The 14,892-nt window shown below is 43.0% G+C and overlaps 1 protein-coding gene across 1 annotated transcript in view; it reads right to left on the bottom strand.

Annotated features, from left to right (window-relative positions):
• Window positions 1–803: 803 nt before the first annotated feature.
• Window positions 804–14,892, bottom strand: part of nkain2 (sodium/potassium transporting ATPase interacting 2) — a 77,737-nt gene continuing 63,648 nt past the window's right edge. Inside the window, exons 5-7 of the mRNA XM_030110661.1 lie at window positions 9,560–9,620; window positions 4,445–4,526; window positions 804–1,216 (exon numbers count right to left, since the gene is read on the bottom strand). Of these exons, the coding sequence (XP_029966521.1) occupies window positions 1,207–1,216; window positions 4,445–4,526; window positions 9,560–9,620 (153 nt within the window). The 3' untranslated portion in view covers window positions 804–1,206. The remainder of the gene's footprint in view (window positions 1,217–4,444; window positions 4,527–9,559; window positions 9,621–14,892) is intronic.

Consider the following 14,892-nt stretch of genomic DNA (forward strand, 5'->3'; position numbering starts at 1 on the left):
CGGATTGCCGAGAGATGTGGAAAAGATGGGAAACTGTGGCCTGATCTTGCTTCCTTTTCTGTGATGTTTTTCTACAGAGAAGACAAAATATTCAGGCAGCAAGAGACCAAAAGGGCACACGTGGAACACGACTGTCCTGTTTGTATCAATATGGCAGAAAACACTTCAAGTCTACCAGACGGATGTTCAAACTTTCTTCCCCACAGTTTCCAATGTAAACATCATTAAGATTCACATTAAAAGTTCAAAAAAAAAAAAAAAAGTGGTCTTCAATCTGTGTGTGTGTGTGTGTGTGTGAGTGTACTGGCAGGGGTATTCTGGAACACCGTCCTGCCTATTTTTAACCGTGCATCTGAGACGGGAGCAGATAAATCAACACATCGCGCTGTTGGTTGACATTCATGGAAAAAACCCAGAAGAGAATGTAATCAAGTCCAGCCAGCTTACGTCTTCGCTGGCACTGTTTGCATGGAGATATCAAACGCACCCAAAAATAAAATAAAAGAAACAAAGAAAGAAAAGATGTCTGACATTCCTTGCGAGCAGGTTCTTGGTTGGAAGTCCGGCTATAAATCGTCAGGCACCAAGAGTAAAAGGTTGCAGATGCTCGTACAGGCTCCAGTGTGTACGCAACGATGCATCTCTGTCTTCTTTTTCTTCTTCTTTTTTTAACTCTTTGGTCAGTGCATCTGCATTAGAAAGAAAAAATACTAAACCGGCGTGCTTGCGTTTTATGTTGCAGCCCGAAGAAATCGAGGGTTTAAATCAAGATTACTTGATATCGAACATCTGAGAGCACTCACTGGAGGCCGAGGAACGCACGTTTCAAATGAGTTACAGCCTCTTTGGTTCCGTCTGGTTCCCTTCAAAATGCAGATACCCAGCTCAAGAGAGGAGAGCCTGTCACTGGAATGGGCCTGATGGCGAGAAAAGGAGCAGTTTAAGCTCAAGCGTCCTGCAGTTACCAGATTCTGCCGCCAGAGGCCAGTGTTTCATCAAGAACTCCAGAGACACAACACAGCAGGGGGCCACTGGGCCCAAGTGCTGGGGAGGACGATGGAGTTGATCCACAGAATGTGAGTTTCTGTTCCCCGTCTTCAAGTCTGTGTCTCTGTTGTTGTTTAAGCAAAATACAGTCGGAATAGTAAAGCAGGATTTGAAGCTGTGATCGTCAGTAAGGCAGCACTTCTGGAGCAACTCCTGGGTTTATTTTGACCTGCGGAAAGAGACAAAAAGATCATTAAAAATAACATGTAGCGTCTTCAGCACATTGAATATTCAGATTAACCTCCGATATTGTAGACGTTTCACGCCTGTATTGGCTTTCATACAAACTTTCATACTGAGAAAAATATGAATTGAACAGAATAGAAATGCTTTCAGAATCCCAGGGGGGAATTTCTTTATGTTGTCTGACATTAATGCTTGGCTGTAATTAAAAAACACAGAAGGTTAAGGGGCTTATGATAAAATGCTAAGTGATACATTTTGTTCAGTGCCGTCCTTGACTAAGTAATTCACTCTGGCAAACAGGCTTAACAACATAATGTTGCTTGATGAGAACATCAGAAGCACTTGTCCTGTGTGTTTTATGAAAGATAATAACACTCGAGAGACGGCTCCACATTCTCATGGGTATAGCGGCTCTCAGATACTCACCCCCTGCCCAAAATATTAATCATACATGAGGAGGCTGAAAAAAAAATCTGAATAAGGATGAAAAAATGCAAATAATGTTTTGTGGTTGTCAAAACAAAGACAGTTGATATAACACCAGTGACTTTCAGACTAATGGCTGGATTTTTTATTTTCCCCAGTGGTTTCATTGAGTACACTGTGGAGGTCTTGCCCCCTCTTGGTTACATAAGTGTCCATCAGTGGAACCAGAGGAGGATCCATGAACCACTGGTTTAATGTTGTATTCCTGCATATATATACTGATGCCAATTATTTTCTGTGCGGTCCAAAATAATTTGTTACCTACATGCAATTGGACGATCTGAGCTCAAATGAAGCAATTATTAAACCAAGAGGCTAAAACAAATGAAAAACAAAAAGTTACAACAATGAAATGGATTTGAATTAGCTGAACTCCAGAGATGAGCTCATGCATACGGGGGGTAGTTCTGCACTCTGGGGCAGGTTTTTAGTAATCTCACGTCACAAGAAAGCCGTGGGATCGAATCCACTTTATGCGTGTGCGTGTTCTCCCTGCGTGTGCGTGGATGTTCTCTGGAAACACTCTCGCTTTGTCCCACAGGTTCGTTTGGTGTCTACAGATTGCCAGTTGGTGTGAGTGTGTGTGGCTGTGTGTGTGTTTGGTCTCCTTCCGTCCATTCAGCTGGGACATTAAATATTGATAAAAGTCACTGAAGTGTACCAATGGCAGGTGACATGAGATGCGCAAAGTTTCCAATAATTACAGAAGAATCGTTATATTTTCTAAAAGGTTTGTTCTAGTTATTGATTATCCATTATATTTTTTAACATTTCTTGCCCTGATTGGAGTTTACTGCTGGTTTAGACTCTTATATCCTAACATATGAAGTGGTTGCATTAGAAGACTTGTACATCACAGAAGAGCAAACTCATGGCCTTGGTCGATGCTCTAGTCTATGTGTTGCACAGTGTTCTGCATAAATGCTAAAGTCTGTTGCCCTTATTGAAAACACCTCGAGTAACAGATTGTTCCAGAGGTCACCCGTAAGCTGATGCAAGGTTTTTTTTTTTTTTTTTCCGTCCCTTTGTAAAGATGAACACATTTCTATCGAACTCTGGAGGCACTAACTATTGCAAAAATAATTTTCCTGTGTGTGGGTGGCGGACGGTTGTGATGCGTGTGAGGAAGACAGAGAGAGATTTCCTTTAGGATGGTACAGCTGATGCTTCTTTATTGGTCCCTCCGGCCCGAGCCAATAAACAGCAAACTGAGGGGGACAACAGCTGGGGAACAATGATAGCATATTGATGATGCTTGTGTAAGTCGGTGTGCATACGTATTGGTGTGTGCGTGGCCGGCGTGCGAGCGTGCGTGCGTGCGCATTGATGAGAGCACGGGCCGTCTATCAGAACAAATGCTGCGTTTGGATGTTTGGGAGCAGAGTGTGTATCGCTGAGCGAGGGAGCGAGCCGCATGCCTTTGTGAGTGTGCATAAATATGTGTGTGTGTTCGTGTTCCAGCTATTGTGTGTGTTTCAGTTGTGTTTGCAGCCATTATCTTGGGGTCGATGATTTATGATCTGTGTTATGGCTTCCACAGGGGACAAATAAAACTACAGAATGGTCCTTTATTGCATTTCTTCTTTGTTTAGTTCGACGTTTCATCCATCACTCTCAGTTCCTCTTTTTTTTTTTTTTTTTTTCAACCCACTCCACCTCTCTTTCTTTCTCTCTCTCTCGTTCCTGGCTCTTTATCTGGCCGTCTCTTGACCATCTCGACCCAACTCTCCCTGTCCGTCTGTGTCTCTCTCTAATTTGCTCCAGTTCTTTTCTAATAAAAACTGCTATTGATAACCTGTCTGCTGCGGATCAGTGGAATCACCATTATTCTGCCTTGCTGTTTGTTACAGTGGCGCGGCTTCTTTTTCCCCTGGACAAAGTGAGAAGTGAGTTTGATGTGATCCCGTCTAAACCTGGACTCAAATTTATTTGTTTTTTTTCCCCTCTTCTTCTCGAAATCTTATTGACTCTTTGAGCTAAAGATAGCCGAGGATCTTGATGAAAGTGAAGCTTGTGAATCCATGGTTTGGAGTATCAGAAAATCAACAAGAAACCAGCCTGGAGATAAACAAACCCAAGAAAAATCCACTTCACTGGGTTTTATTTTTAGTTAATGTAGAGCTGCTTCGGGAAAAATAACCAAGGATACAGTAGCTTTCATCATGTTCCCCCACATTTATCTTGCATGTGTGTGAAGTATGAAAACAAAGATAAGTGATGAGACCTTGGGCTGGTGAATGGTGAGCCTTTATGCTGAAGCAATCAGAATAAGATCCCATCATTCAGAACCCTATACATCATGCTATCGTGAAAAATGACTCCCCAGAAAAATTGGGGGCAAAATGTTCCCCAACAGTTTGCTGCTCTTTTGCTAAAATACAAAAAAAAAAATCACAAATTACAGGTAATCTAGGCACATCTGAACCAGATATCAGTTATTTATTTCAACTAGAGACACGTATGCCTGTTGATTAGAGGTTTATATTTAGAGATTAGTCATATTCACTTTCTGTTTTCTGTTAAAAAATGTGATATAATTGGAAGATTTACGGTTGAGATCAGATTGAATTTCACCCTGAATTGCAAATTTTGGAGATGCAACAGACATACACACACACACACACACACACACACACACACACACACACACACACACACACACACACACACACACACACACACACACACACATACACACACACATACACAGCGTGACTATACTCACATGTACATGGGTTGTAACTGAAGGTGGGAGGTCTTCTGAGGCCCCTGGTAACCGTACGAGTCGAACCCTCCTATAAAATCAACTGCAGAGAAGAAACGCCACCAATTAGACAAAGCGGCACGTCGCTGCCTGGGCGATACCTGGGGAACATCCCACCGCCGCCGATGATTCAAAGCTGAAGGCCTCCCACACTGACAGATAATCGCCGTGGCACGTTGTGTACCGGAGCCACCGTGTGAGAACCCAGCAATGCAAATCAAGTTCTATTTTTAGGAGGCAAGACCGAAATCTTACGCAGCTATAAATTTATGCCTTGAGAATACGCTTAAGTCCTAAATTATCCAGGATGGATCCACAGATTCTGGAGCCCAGCAGCTGCCAGCAGGCGGTTTCTTCCCTCAGACTGAGGCAGGCAGTCCGGACTTCTGAAGAGAAGACGCCATGATGTTTTTTTTTTCCTTTTTTTTCCCCTACTTTGATGTTACAGGGCTCATAAAAGGGTACTTCCTCGCCTTGATCAGAAGTGCATTTTCCTATTTATTCAGGGAGATTTTATAACATCAAGTACAATGTGGCTTCTGGCTGTCACCGCTGAGATGAAAAGCAGAGATGAGTTTATCTTCGAGATACATTAAAAAAAAAAAAAAAAGGGACGTACAACAGCATGTGAAGTCCTAAGACTGAAGTGATGCAGAAAACATGGACAGAATTGAAATATTTAATGCCTAAACCTTCTTCCAGTTTGTTTGCCAATATCGAATACATCCGCTCACTCTGGTGATAAAACACGGTGAAATCGTAAAGCTAAACATGTCAACGAGATCCTACAGATGCCATTTGGTCTTTTTAACAAAAAGACGGATGGAGTGATACGGAAGACAGATGGATGTATAAATCGATTCCTAAGATCACAGGATCTTGTGTCTCATGCTCATAATCAGCATGAGACACATTATTTTAGCTCTATTTCATAGATTCGCGTGGTGGTTAACCTCCCCTCAAAGACCTCAGAAAAACTTAAATCAATGCAAGAGTTGAATCAATCTTTTATATTTCCCAAAATGTCAGAAAGGAAAAAAAAAAACTGCATGCAAAGGTCTTTTAGCTTTAAAGATTTATTCGAGATTTATTCAGTGCAAAAAAAATCTATTCTGAAAGTCTGTGTTACCAGATAAGAGCCGAAGGGGTCAAGATATTTGCCTTCCGACCGTTTTTGTTTGGTTGATTCTCTGAAAGAAATAACCGTACTGTAATATCTCTTTGCTGCGAGTCTTTTTTCTTCTTTTTTTTTTTATGCACATGAAAATCTGACCGCCCCGCACAATGGGACAACCTTTCTCTATCGGTAATATTTTCTGCCGGTGTTTTATGATCACTCGGCTCATTACGGCTGTTGAAGCCCAGACAATGCGGAGCGTCTGCCAGCGCCTGATGGATTCCTCCTTTGTGCGGATGCTATTGTGGAGGAACAGCCTGGTGCGAGCGGGTAAGGGCTTCCTGCTGATTCATGCTGCAGTCAAATAGTCTCAGTAGAGCCTCCGCCGAGCTCGACCCTTTGAACACGGGAGGAAATGGAGCCTCTAACCTTGTCAGTGTGCTGCCTATCAAGCCGGAGCTGCACAATTTTAAAATTTCTGATATGTTATTCATAAGGGTTGGGATTGTCCTGAAGATGAACAATTCTCTCCAGAAATCTGTGAAAGATTCACCATCTGGAGCAGAAGAGAGCGAGAGAGGAATTTCCATCTTCTTTAAAGGGAATAACAGTGGAGCTGCCGTCGCTTTGTGCTCATTTTTTATAATGTTTGCTGTTGATTAAAGCGTCCTTAATGCCTCAATATAAACAAAAGTTAATCATAAAAAGCACTACTTTAGTTATCTTAGCGTGTGTGTTTATATCTGTGTGTGGTTTTTTTTGGGGGTGTTTGATAAGAGGTGTTGTGAGACACATAAGACTGACTGGGATGACTAATCTCACCGTGCACGCTCGTGTGCACGCACACACACAGAATAATTATCAGCAGTAATTAGCTTCCTCGGCAACTGAAAATCTTCATTGGTCCTCTGTGGGTATTAACTTTTACACTCAAGGCGTTTTCCCTCCACAAAGCTTCCTGATTATTGTTTATTCTTTGCGCGCCGCATAATCACACAGCCTCGCTCAGGACTGCAGGCTCGGCGCCACAGAGATCACAATAGATCCTGACATGATTCTGGAAATGATTACATTTTTGCTGCATGTCTCATGTTTTCATACATATTAAGAGTTAATAATGGCCCGAAACTTCAATTTGAATCCCAATTTCTCCCTGATAGAATTTGCCCCCCTTGAGACCGAAGTGCTGAAATTACCACTGTGGCTTATTATTTCTCATTTGTGTGGCGTTTGAAGGTTTGCCTCGCCGTGTGAATTCCCCGCGTGTGCGCTCCTTCCATCCCAGCGCGCAGACCCGTGTCATTTGGATAAACTGGAAGCTCCAAATTGCCTGTTGGTGTGATTTTTGTGGGTGTGAAGGTGTTTGTCAACACGTGTTAGCGATGTGATAGACCAGCAACCTGTTCACGGCGCGCTCCGCCTCATGCATGCTAAAACAGGAACCCGGCTCCACACAGTAGTAACAGGGAAAATAAAATGACGGCTGGAAAGATGCTCGGTGGACTGTGTCTGGATTTGTTAAAACCTCTTAACAAAGCGGCTCCGCTGCCTTTTGTCTTTAACTTATGAAATGCACATGAATACATAAATAATCAAAGTTAAAGTGCTTTTAAAAACAGAAAAGCCAGCAGCCAATCTCAAGAAATCCGGACCTTAATCAACTCTTTGAATATGTAACGAGAAAGAAGCAGGCACGAAGACTGGAAGCGCATGTAACACAGGATCAGCTCCTCCAAAGCGTTTCTTTACTGAGTGAATAGACGAGTTTTAAAGCAGTCGCTAAGCAATGAAACACTCACACCAAAACACAAAAAAAAAACAGTGTTTCAACAGCGTCGTCTCATCTAACTCGACTGTTCAGCTGTACAAAAAACACCCTTGTGGTGCAAAATAAGCAGAAATGCACAGTATTAGGAGCCAAGGGCCAAAACACAACAGTTAAGGAAAGGCCAAATAATAAGTGTTAGACATTAATTATTTAGACATGGGGGAAATGGCACAGTGGCATTTCAAGTTTACTGCCATCATCAAGCTTATTAAAATGCAGTGTTAAGAAACTCGCGTCTCACAAATAAAATTCAATCTCCCTCCATTACTGCGATACAAACGCAGAGTGAGATTACCTCTAACCACTAACAAAGGGATGATTTAGGCTTTTACTGTGGCTTCCGTGAACGCGGGGGACGGTCGTGTCTTCCTGCTGACCTGCAGGTTTTATAACAGACGGGGAATAATTTCCCCGGACGACCTCCGCCGATCGAGAAGTAAAGAGCAGGGGAAAGAGTCTGCTCTGGAGAGCTTCAGACGAAATCCGCTGATCCTGTCTGCATTCATCACCTATCAATATTGATGTCTTATTCAGACGGGAGCCTCGGTCCGGTGATGAATAAGACATCTTTCAATATCGATCCTGGGAAAAGGACACCTGTGTACCTTAAGAGAATGTCTGAACCGAGGCTTCCAGGAAAATAGGCTCATTTGAATTAACGGATTCCAGAAACAACACTCAGAGGTAACACTGTGATTTGCCTCATTTTAATCTTTAAAAGTAACTAATAACCGTCCTCGGCGTCGTCCCAATCAGCAGAGTTGTGCTGTTTATCTATTAAAGGGAGAATGAAGGTAAATGGTGCGTAAATAATGAGAATCTCGGCGTTCTCGTCCCTCTGTCGTCTCTTACCTTCCTCGTCTTCACGATGGTGGCTGAATGTGGTAAGCATGTGGGAGAGAGCTACGGTACGAATGAAAGACGGCTTTGATCTGGCATGAATCTATTTAGCTCTCTTCATCCTCCACCTGTCTGTCTTGTCTCCCTCTTGGCGTGCAACTGTCAACGAATGAGGCTGGCTGTGAAACCTGCGGGCTACAAGTTCCTCTTTGAATCCAGTCGGTAAAGTTGTTGGTAAAAACTCTTCAATTCCAAGACGGCTTCTTCATTCAAGCCCGCTGCTTTTGTTACAAAATGAATGAAGGAGCCAGAAAAAAAGCTGGACCTGAATCTACCTCGTCAAATATTTTACAAACTGACCATTTATTCTCCCAAACGGTCGTGGAGCCACAGCTTTGCAACCAAAACCAAGCGCAGCAGTTTACGTTTACCGTTTACATCCTGTCGAGAAGCAAAAAATAGCATCAGAATAAACCTTTGCAGCTCGTCCTCCATATCGAGAGGGGCCAGCTGTTTGACCAGGACGCTTCCTGGCCACCTTTTGTTACACGTGTTCCGAGCACGGCCAACTGGAATGAGGACCCTGGGTCTGCTCAGAACCAGCCGGAGGAATTATATCACCCGGTTGGCTTGGAAACTTGAGGTCTGCCCAGATGAGCTGAAAGATGTTGCGAGGGACAAAGACTCTTTTGTTTCCCAGCTCATTTCTGTCACAACTGGCTGGTACATGGAGGTCATGATTTTAAATTATCATTGTATAAATTTCCTTTCACAAAGCAACAGAATACAAAAATGCAGCTTGCTATTAGAGGAAAGCAATGCCATTAAATTTCTCAGTAAACTCCCAAAGTTGAAGTAGAGCAGCCCGGCCGCCCACTGTGGTCACTAAAGCTCTGAATCATGAGAACCAAATACTGCTGTTGGGCTTCAGGTCACTGCAGTGGTATGTTATCTCAGAGACAAAATCTGAATTCAAAGAAGAAAAAAAACCCAGCTTGAATACACTATATCAAGCTTAGTAAAAGCAAAAACAATCTTGGTCTCACTGTTCAACGCGTGTTGTATAGGAACACGCTGGATTTTTACATTTCCTTTCTTGTCAGGCCTCCCTGCTCTAGCAAGATGTTCTTGATGTCAAGATTCCACCTGTGGCTCTGTTCACTACCCGATTGGATCATTTCAAAGAAGAGGACACAGCTGCGAAACAAAATGAAACATACATCTACATCTATCTTAAAACAGTCGGCTGAGACCTGTGCTGTGTTTGTCGTGACGGCGGTTGTATACTTACAGCTATCCTCTTCTTCAGAAATGAGCTTGACCACGTAACAGGCATAGATAAACCCCACCAGCTGGAGACAAAGAGAGGAAGAAAAAAAAACAACGACAACAACAACAGGATTATTTCATGCAACAGTGAATTAAAGAGAAAGAGGAAGGACACATAGGCTGTGAACAAATAGTTGGAACAGACAAGAGAAAACAGGTGTTGGTGTAAGTGGAGCAGAACAGCTCCGTGGTATTTTGCTCCAAAATAGAGCACTTGCATCAATGGACACACACACACACACACACACACACTCGCACACGCGCACACACACACCTGCAACACAGTCCTGCATCTTCAATGACAAGCACAAGGTTAGTCCACAATTTTTCTTTGTTGGTGTTTTTAATGCACATTTTCATATCATAGAGCTATATGTAATAGGAATACACACACACACACACACACACAGACACATGCGCACACACACACACACACACACACACACACACAACACAACACCTCTTTGTAGTGATGCTGTGGGCAAACATCACTGAAATTCAATTTTTAGCTCAACTGTTCCCTTGATGTTACAATGTCGAGAGGTAAAAACTTCTGCATTGATCAGAATAAAAAGCGAGCGCCGCTGTATCCAGCCTGTAGCCAAGACGTGCGCCTCACGCCGTGCACGTGCTTGAAAACGGCGAAAGGGACAGTATTTGGGTGCTGATGATTGTTGACAACATAAAATGTGCAGGTGTGTGTGAGATATTTAAAACGGATATAGCGGTCCACATGACCGGAACACCTTCGCTCTTTGACCCGTTCTTTCATTGGCTGTCTGTTTCCATGGCAACTGCTGGGGGGCGCCGAATCGGAGCGAGGATGCAGAGAGGTGCAGTCAATATAGGGTCAGCATTTTAGTGACCTTACTACCCCGCCATGATAGAGGAGGAAAGCGAGATGAAGAGCGGCGGGAATGTGAGAAGAAAGAAGGATGAGGGCGGGTCGATGACGAACACACACGCGCGCGCGCGCGCGTGTGTGTGTGTGTGTTTCAGTGAAGCATCAGGTTAACAAATTATCCTGCACGAGGATGCATTATGGCTCAAATAAGGCTTTAAGCATGTGCTAGGTGGGATGACATTGACCTGGTTGGTATTCTATCGACTACCTGGACACATGCCAACACACACACACACACACCCACAAGTTGCAAATGTGAGGGGCGACATTTGAGATTCAGTGTATATCTCAAGGTCTCGACCTCATTTAGTCTAAATAATGTTGGGCTCCCACAGCTCTTCTCTCCACCCTGCTTTTCTCCGACTGTTTCACGATTTCCTTCCTGCTCCTCTGCCTCCCCGCCGTCGCGCCTGCATCGCTTCGCGTTCTGTTTTCCCCTCTTTGCCTTGTTTCCCCACCATCTCTGATAAGCAAAGAAAGACAATGAAATCCGGATACAGCGTGAAAAATCACCACAGATCTCGTGTCCTGATAAAAGTTAGCGGATAAAAACATCTGCGCTGTCATTCCAGGTGACAGCAATATATTATTTGAAAGATTTAAGATGACCTCAACCCGCAGACCGCCTCTCCTCTCTGCCTGCCAACCATCCCAAATTATTAATTTATTAGGTTTTCACTTGATGAAAACCTTTAATGTTACAAAGTCAAAATGTTGACTTTCAGGAGTTTGGGGGTTGTTTCTTGGCATACGGAGGGAAAAAAAAGCTGATGTGCGACCTGCTCTGTCTTTGTCAGGCTCATTGCCTCTGAAAATGACTTTCGGGTGCAGTTTTGACTCTGCGGCTGAACACAGAGCTGTGATCAGAACGTTTCTCTGCACATCAATATCCTGTTAATATTCTCCAAACCCCAAGTATTCTGTTTTGGCATTGCTGCATGTAAACATAATATCCTGTTTACAATAAGTCCGATTGCATCTCCCACCCAACTGAAGAAATCCAAATAAGATAGCCGGGGCGCATCAATATTAGCTACAAGGCTTTATCTTGTTTATTGCTGGAGTTCTGGGTGCCGGCGGTTATGAACTATTCTGAACATGAAGTCTGCAAACTTTAAGTGTCTGAAACTGCCCAAACGGGCCCAAAGTAAAGATGAAGGTAAAATCTATCAGAAAACTCTCCCCACGAAAAATCTTATGGCTGAAAGTTGGATCAAAGAGCATCTAAAGAATCATCCCCACAATGATGAATTCAGACGGAGCTGGCTGTCTGTGTGTATTCTCTGTAGTCCTGCTCTGCTCTGACTGGGACTGAAAAGCTCCGGGCAGTCACATTCATAGTCTCCAAGGTTTCCTTAAAAGTTTCACAGATGCACCCAAAGGTTGCCGTCAAATAAAACGAAGCAGTCAGAGCGATGATATGAACTACATAAACAGATATGAATTGAATTTTCTTTAAGATGAATTTCAGCTGGAATTGTTGAAGTATGCTTATTCTGATTCATCCGCTGTTTATCTGGTCAGAGCTTTGGACTGTATATCGCATGTTTGAACCCTTATTGTGGTTGTGTTCTTGAGCAAGGCACATGTACACAGATAGATAGATAACAGGTGGACTACTTGGGCCTTGCTATGTTCCTGACATGCAGACAGAAAAGAACTTAAATTTCCAAGTTTTGAGACTCCATAACTCTAAAATGCCCCCAGGTATGAATGTGAGTGTGTGTGAGTGTGTGTGTTCATGCTTGCCTCTATGTGTTTGCCCTGTAACGGACTGACGACCTGTTCAGTAGGCTACATACATATCGACTACAGTCAGCTGCAGCCCTGAACTGGACCAAGTGATAAAGAAGATGGATTAATGGATGGTTGGATTGACTTGATTTAGATTGAACATATACAGTTACAACTTGTATGAGGTTGGCAAGAAGACTCTGACCAGTCACACTGAGCTGGTGAACGGCTGCTCATCCATCATTGGTCCTGCAACTCGTCTCGTTCACACCAGTCCTTGACTAATATCCCTTGCTGCTCAATACTGGCCCTCAAAGCTGCTTTCATTCTATATGTTACACCCACCTTGGCCTGGACCATAAATATCAGACCCACCACCCAACGCCTAATCTGCTACCTGCCATTTATTTTTACCCGTGAGTTTATGGATTTATATTTTTCACCCTGGGTACCCGACCCGGTGCAGCACTCTGTAACACGCCGCTCTTCCCCCTGTTGGCTCCTCTGTCATGTTCTGTACACAGGAATCCTCACATTCTCCTCTTCCTCATTAACTTTTTGATTGGAGCAGCAGGTCAGGGTATGGATCATATGAAAAGCGGGTGGATTCTTATTGCACCTGAAGGGGCTGCCTGGAGGAAAGAGCTCACCCCGTCTCATGCCTCTGGCTCTCAGCGTCAGTGTTGAGATTAATCTAAGTGAAATGATTGTGAGAGGGACGGCTTTTTTGGTCACGGAAACTCCGGCCTGACCTTTGCTTTGGTTTTAAACCTCTGTAGCTTGGAGTTGAATTATCTTTCCTTGAGGCTTTAATAATAAACGTTAATTCTAACAACCAGTGTAGCCCATGAACATCACTATGAAATAGACTGGTGTAATTGTCTGAGTGAAAGAAACACTTAATGACTTTGGTGATGTCTGAACTCTTTCTAAAACACCACTGGAAGTTTAACTGTGGAATATGTTGTTCAATTTCATCACATCAAATCAAATGAAACACTTTCACAGAGAAAAAAAAGTAATGTCAGCTTGTTTAGGAGTGCATGTGATATAAGAGAAAAGAGAGAGAATGCTGCTTTAGTATGAAATGAATATGACTTGAGGAAAGCGCCTCCCAGGTTTCACAGACCCAGCTCTATTCTCCTGCCTGTTTTGTCTTCAGATTAAGGTTACCTAGTTACAACAAGAAAAAAAAGAAAAAAAAAGAGAGAGAGGGAGAGATGTTCGGCTTGACAAGTGGAAATGGAAATAGCGGTTCTCAGGCATCGACTCAAACAGGATCCCTGCCCTGATCGGCCTGACAAGCAATAACTTGTACAACTTCTCCACCTCGCCTCACAGCGGTGTGCGCCTCATTCAGAGCAGAACCCATTTTTGTGGGGCTTTATAGGCCTTGTGGTACACACACACACACATGCACACACACACAAGGAGATGGTCTTTATCTCATTTCTTAAACATTACTTACTGCAGGTACTTGTTGCCATGGTAAACACCGCAAATGTGTTTAGCGATGCACCAGTGAGTAAAACCCAGAAGAGGGAGGTAACAGTGGGGGCAATAGACTGTCAGACTGTACGTGTTCCTTCTTTCTGCTGTGTTTGACTTGAACATTTCTTCCCTTCAGACCCTGAACACTGCGTTCCTAACAAGTGTTTTCAATTATAACGACTGTAAAATGGGCATCCAGCACTTTGGTTCCACCTTAAATTACCTTAAAATGAGGCTATTTGATATGAAGAGATACTGACAGACATTCACGCTCGCGCTTTTTTTTTTTCCATCTCAGCTTTGGCAGCTTCTCGGTGAGTTTATTTTTATGACTCCTATTTGGCCCTCATTCCAGATCAGTCTGCATTAACTGTAATTAAGTGCACTCATTAAATAAAACGAAAATGAAATGGGGTGTTGCAATGGTTAATGCCGCTCCCGAGCAAGATATAGCAAGACCATCTTGGGCTTGATTAGCTCCAACAGAGGCAAATCATTTGGACCAGCAGCTGCGATTCACCCACAGGTGTGATTCTCACAGTGAATGGCGGTCCTTCTTTAGTTTTCAGGAAGATATTCGGCAGTCAAAAGATAAAAGGATGAACATTGAGGGTGATAATTGATCAAATTTCATGGTAATCCAACCAGAAAGTTTTGGTGAGAAAATTAAGCAAAATTCACCAACATGAACTTTAAGATGGCTTTAAGACACAGTACGCTTTGGCTTTTTCAGAAATAAAATAAACACTTTCAGAAGCACTTCTTCAAGACTCAGTGTTTTAGTGTGCTAAAAAGCTGTTTACGTCTGGATAAGAGACCCAGAAAAACCGTTTTTGATTCACTGATTCATTTTGAAAGTTATTCATTGCAGTGGCAGGAAACCAGACGGAAAATGGAAAAATTTACATTCTGCAACAGAAGAGGATTTCTTATTTCAAGCAGTGGCTGTAAATTTCACAACATGTGAGTTTGTGTGCGAGTGGTTGTCTTTTCATATCACATAATGATAGTCCTGTTATTACCATGTTGGTGCAGTTTACACAGGTGTACAGTACACCATGTCCTTCCTGTAAATGGCTCCAGGATTACGGTATACCCTCTAGAAATGACGCAATGATACAAATCAATGCGGTTTTTGCCACATAACAAACACAATCCTGCCTCTA

The sequence above is a fragment of the Salarias fasciatus genome, chromosome 15, assembly GCF_902148845.1.
Source record: "Salarias fasciatus chromosome 15, fSalaFa1.1, whole genome shotgun sequence".
Taxonomy (NCBI): domain Eukaryota; kingdom Metazoa; phylum Chordata; class Actinopteri; order Blenniiformes; family Blenniidae; genus Salarias; species Salarias fasciatus.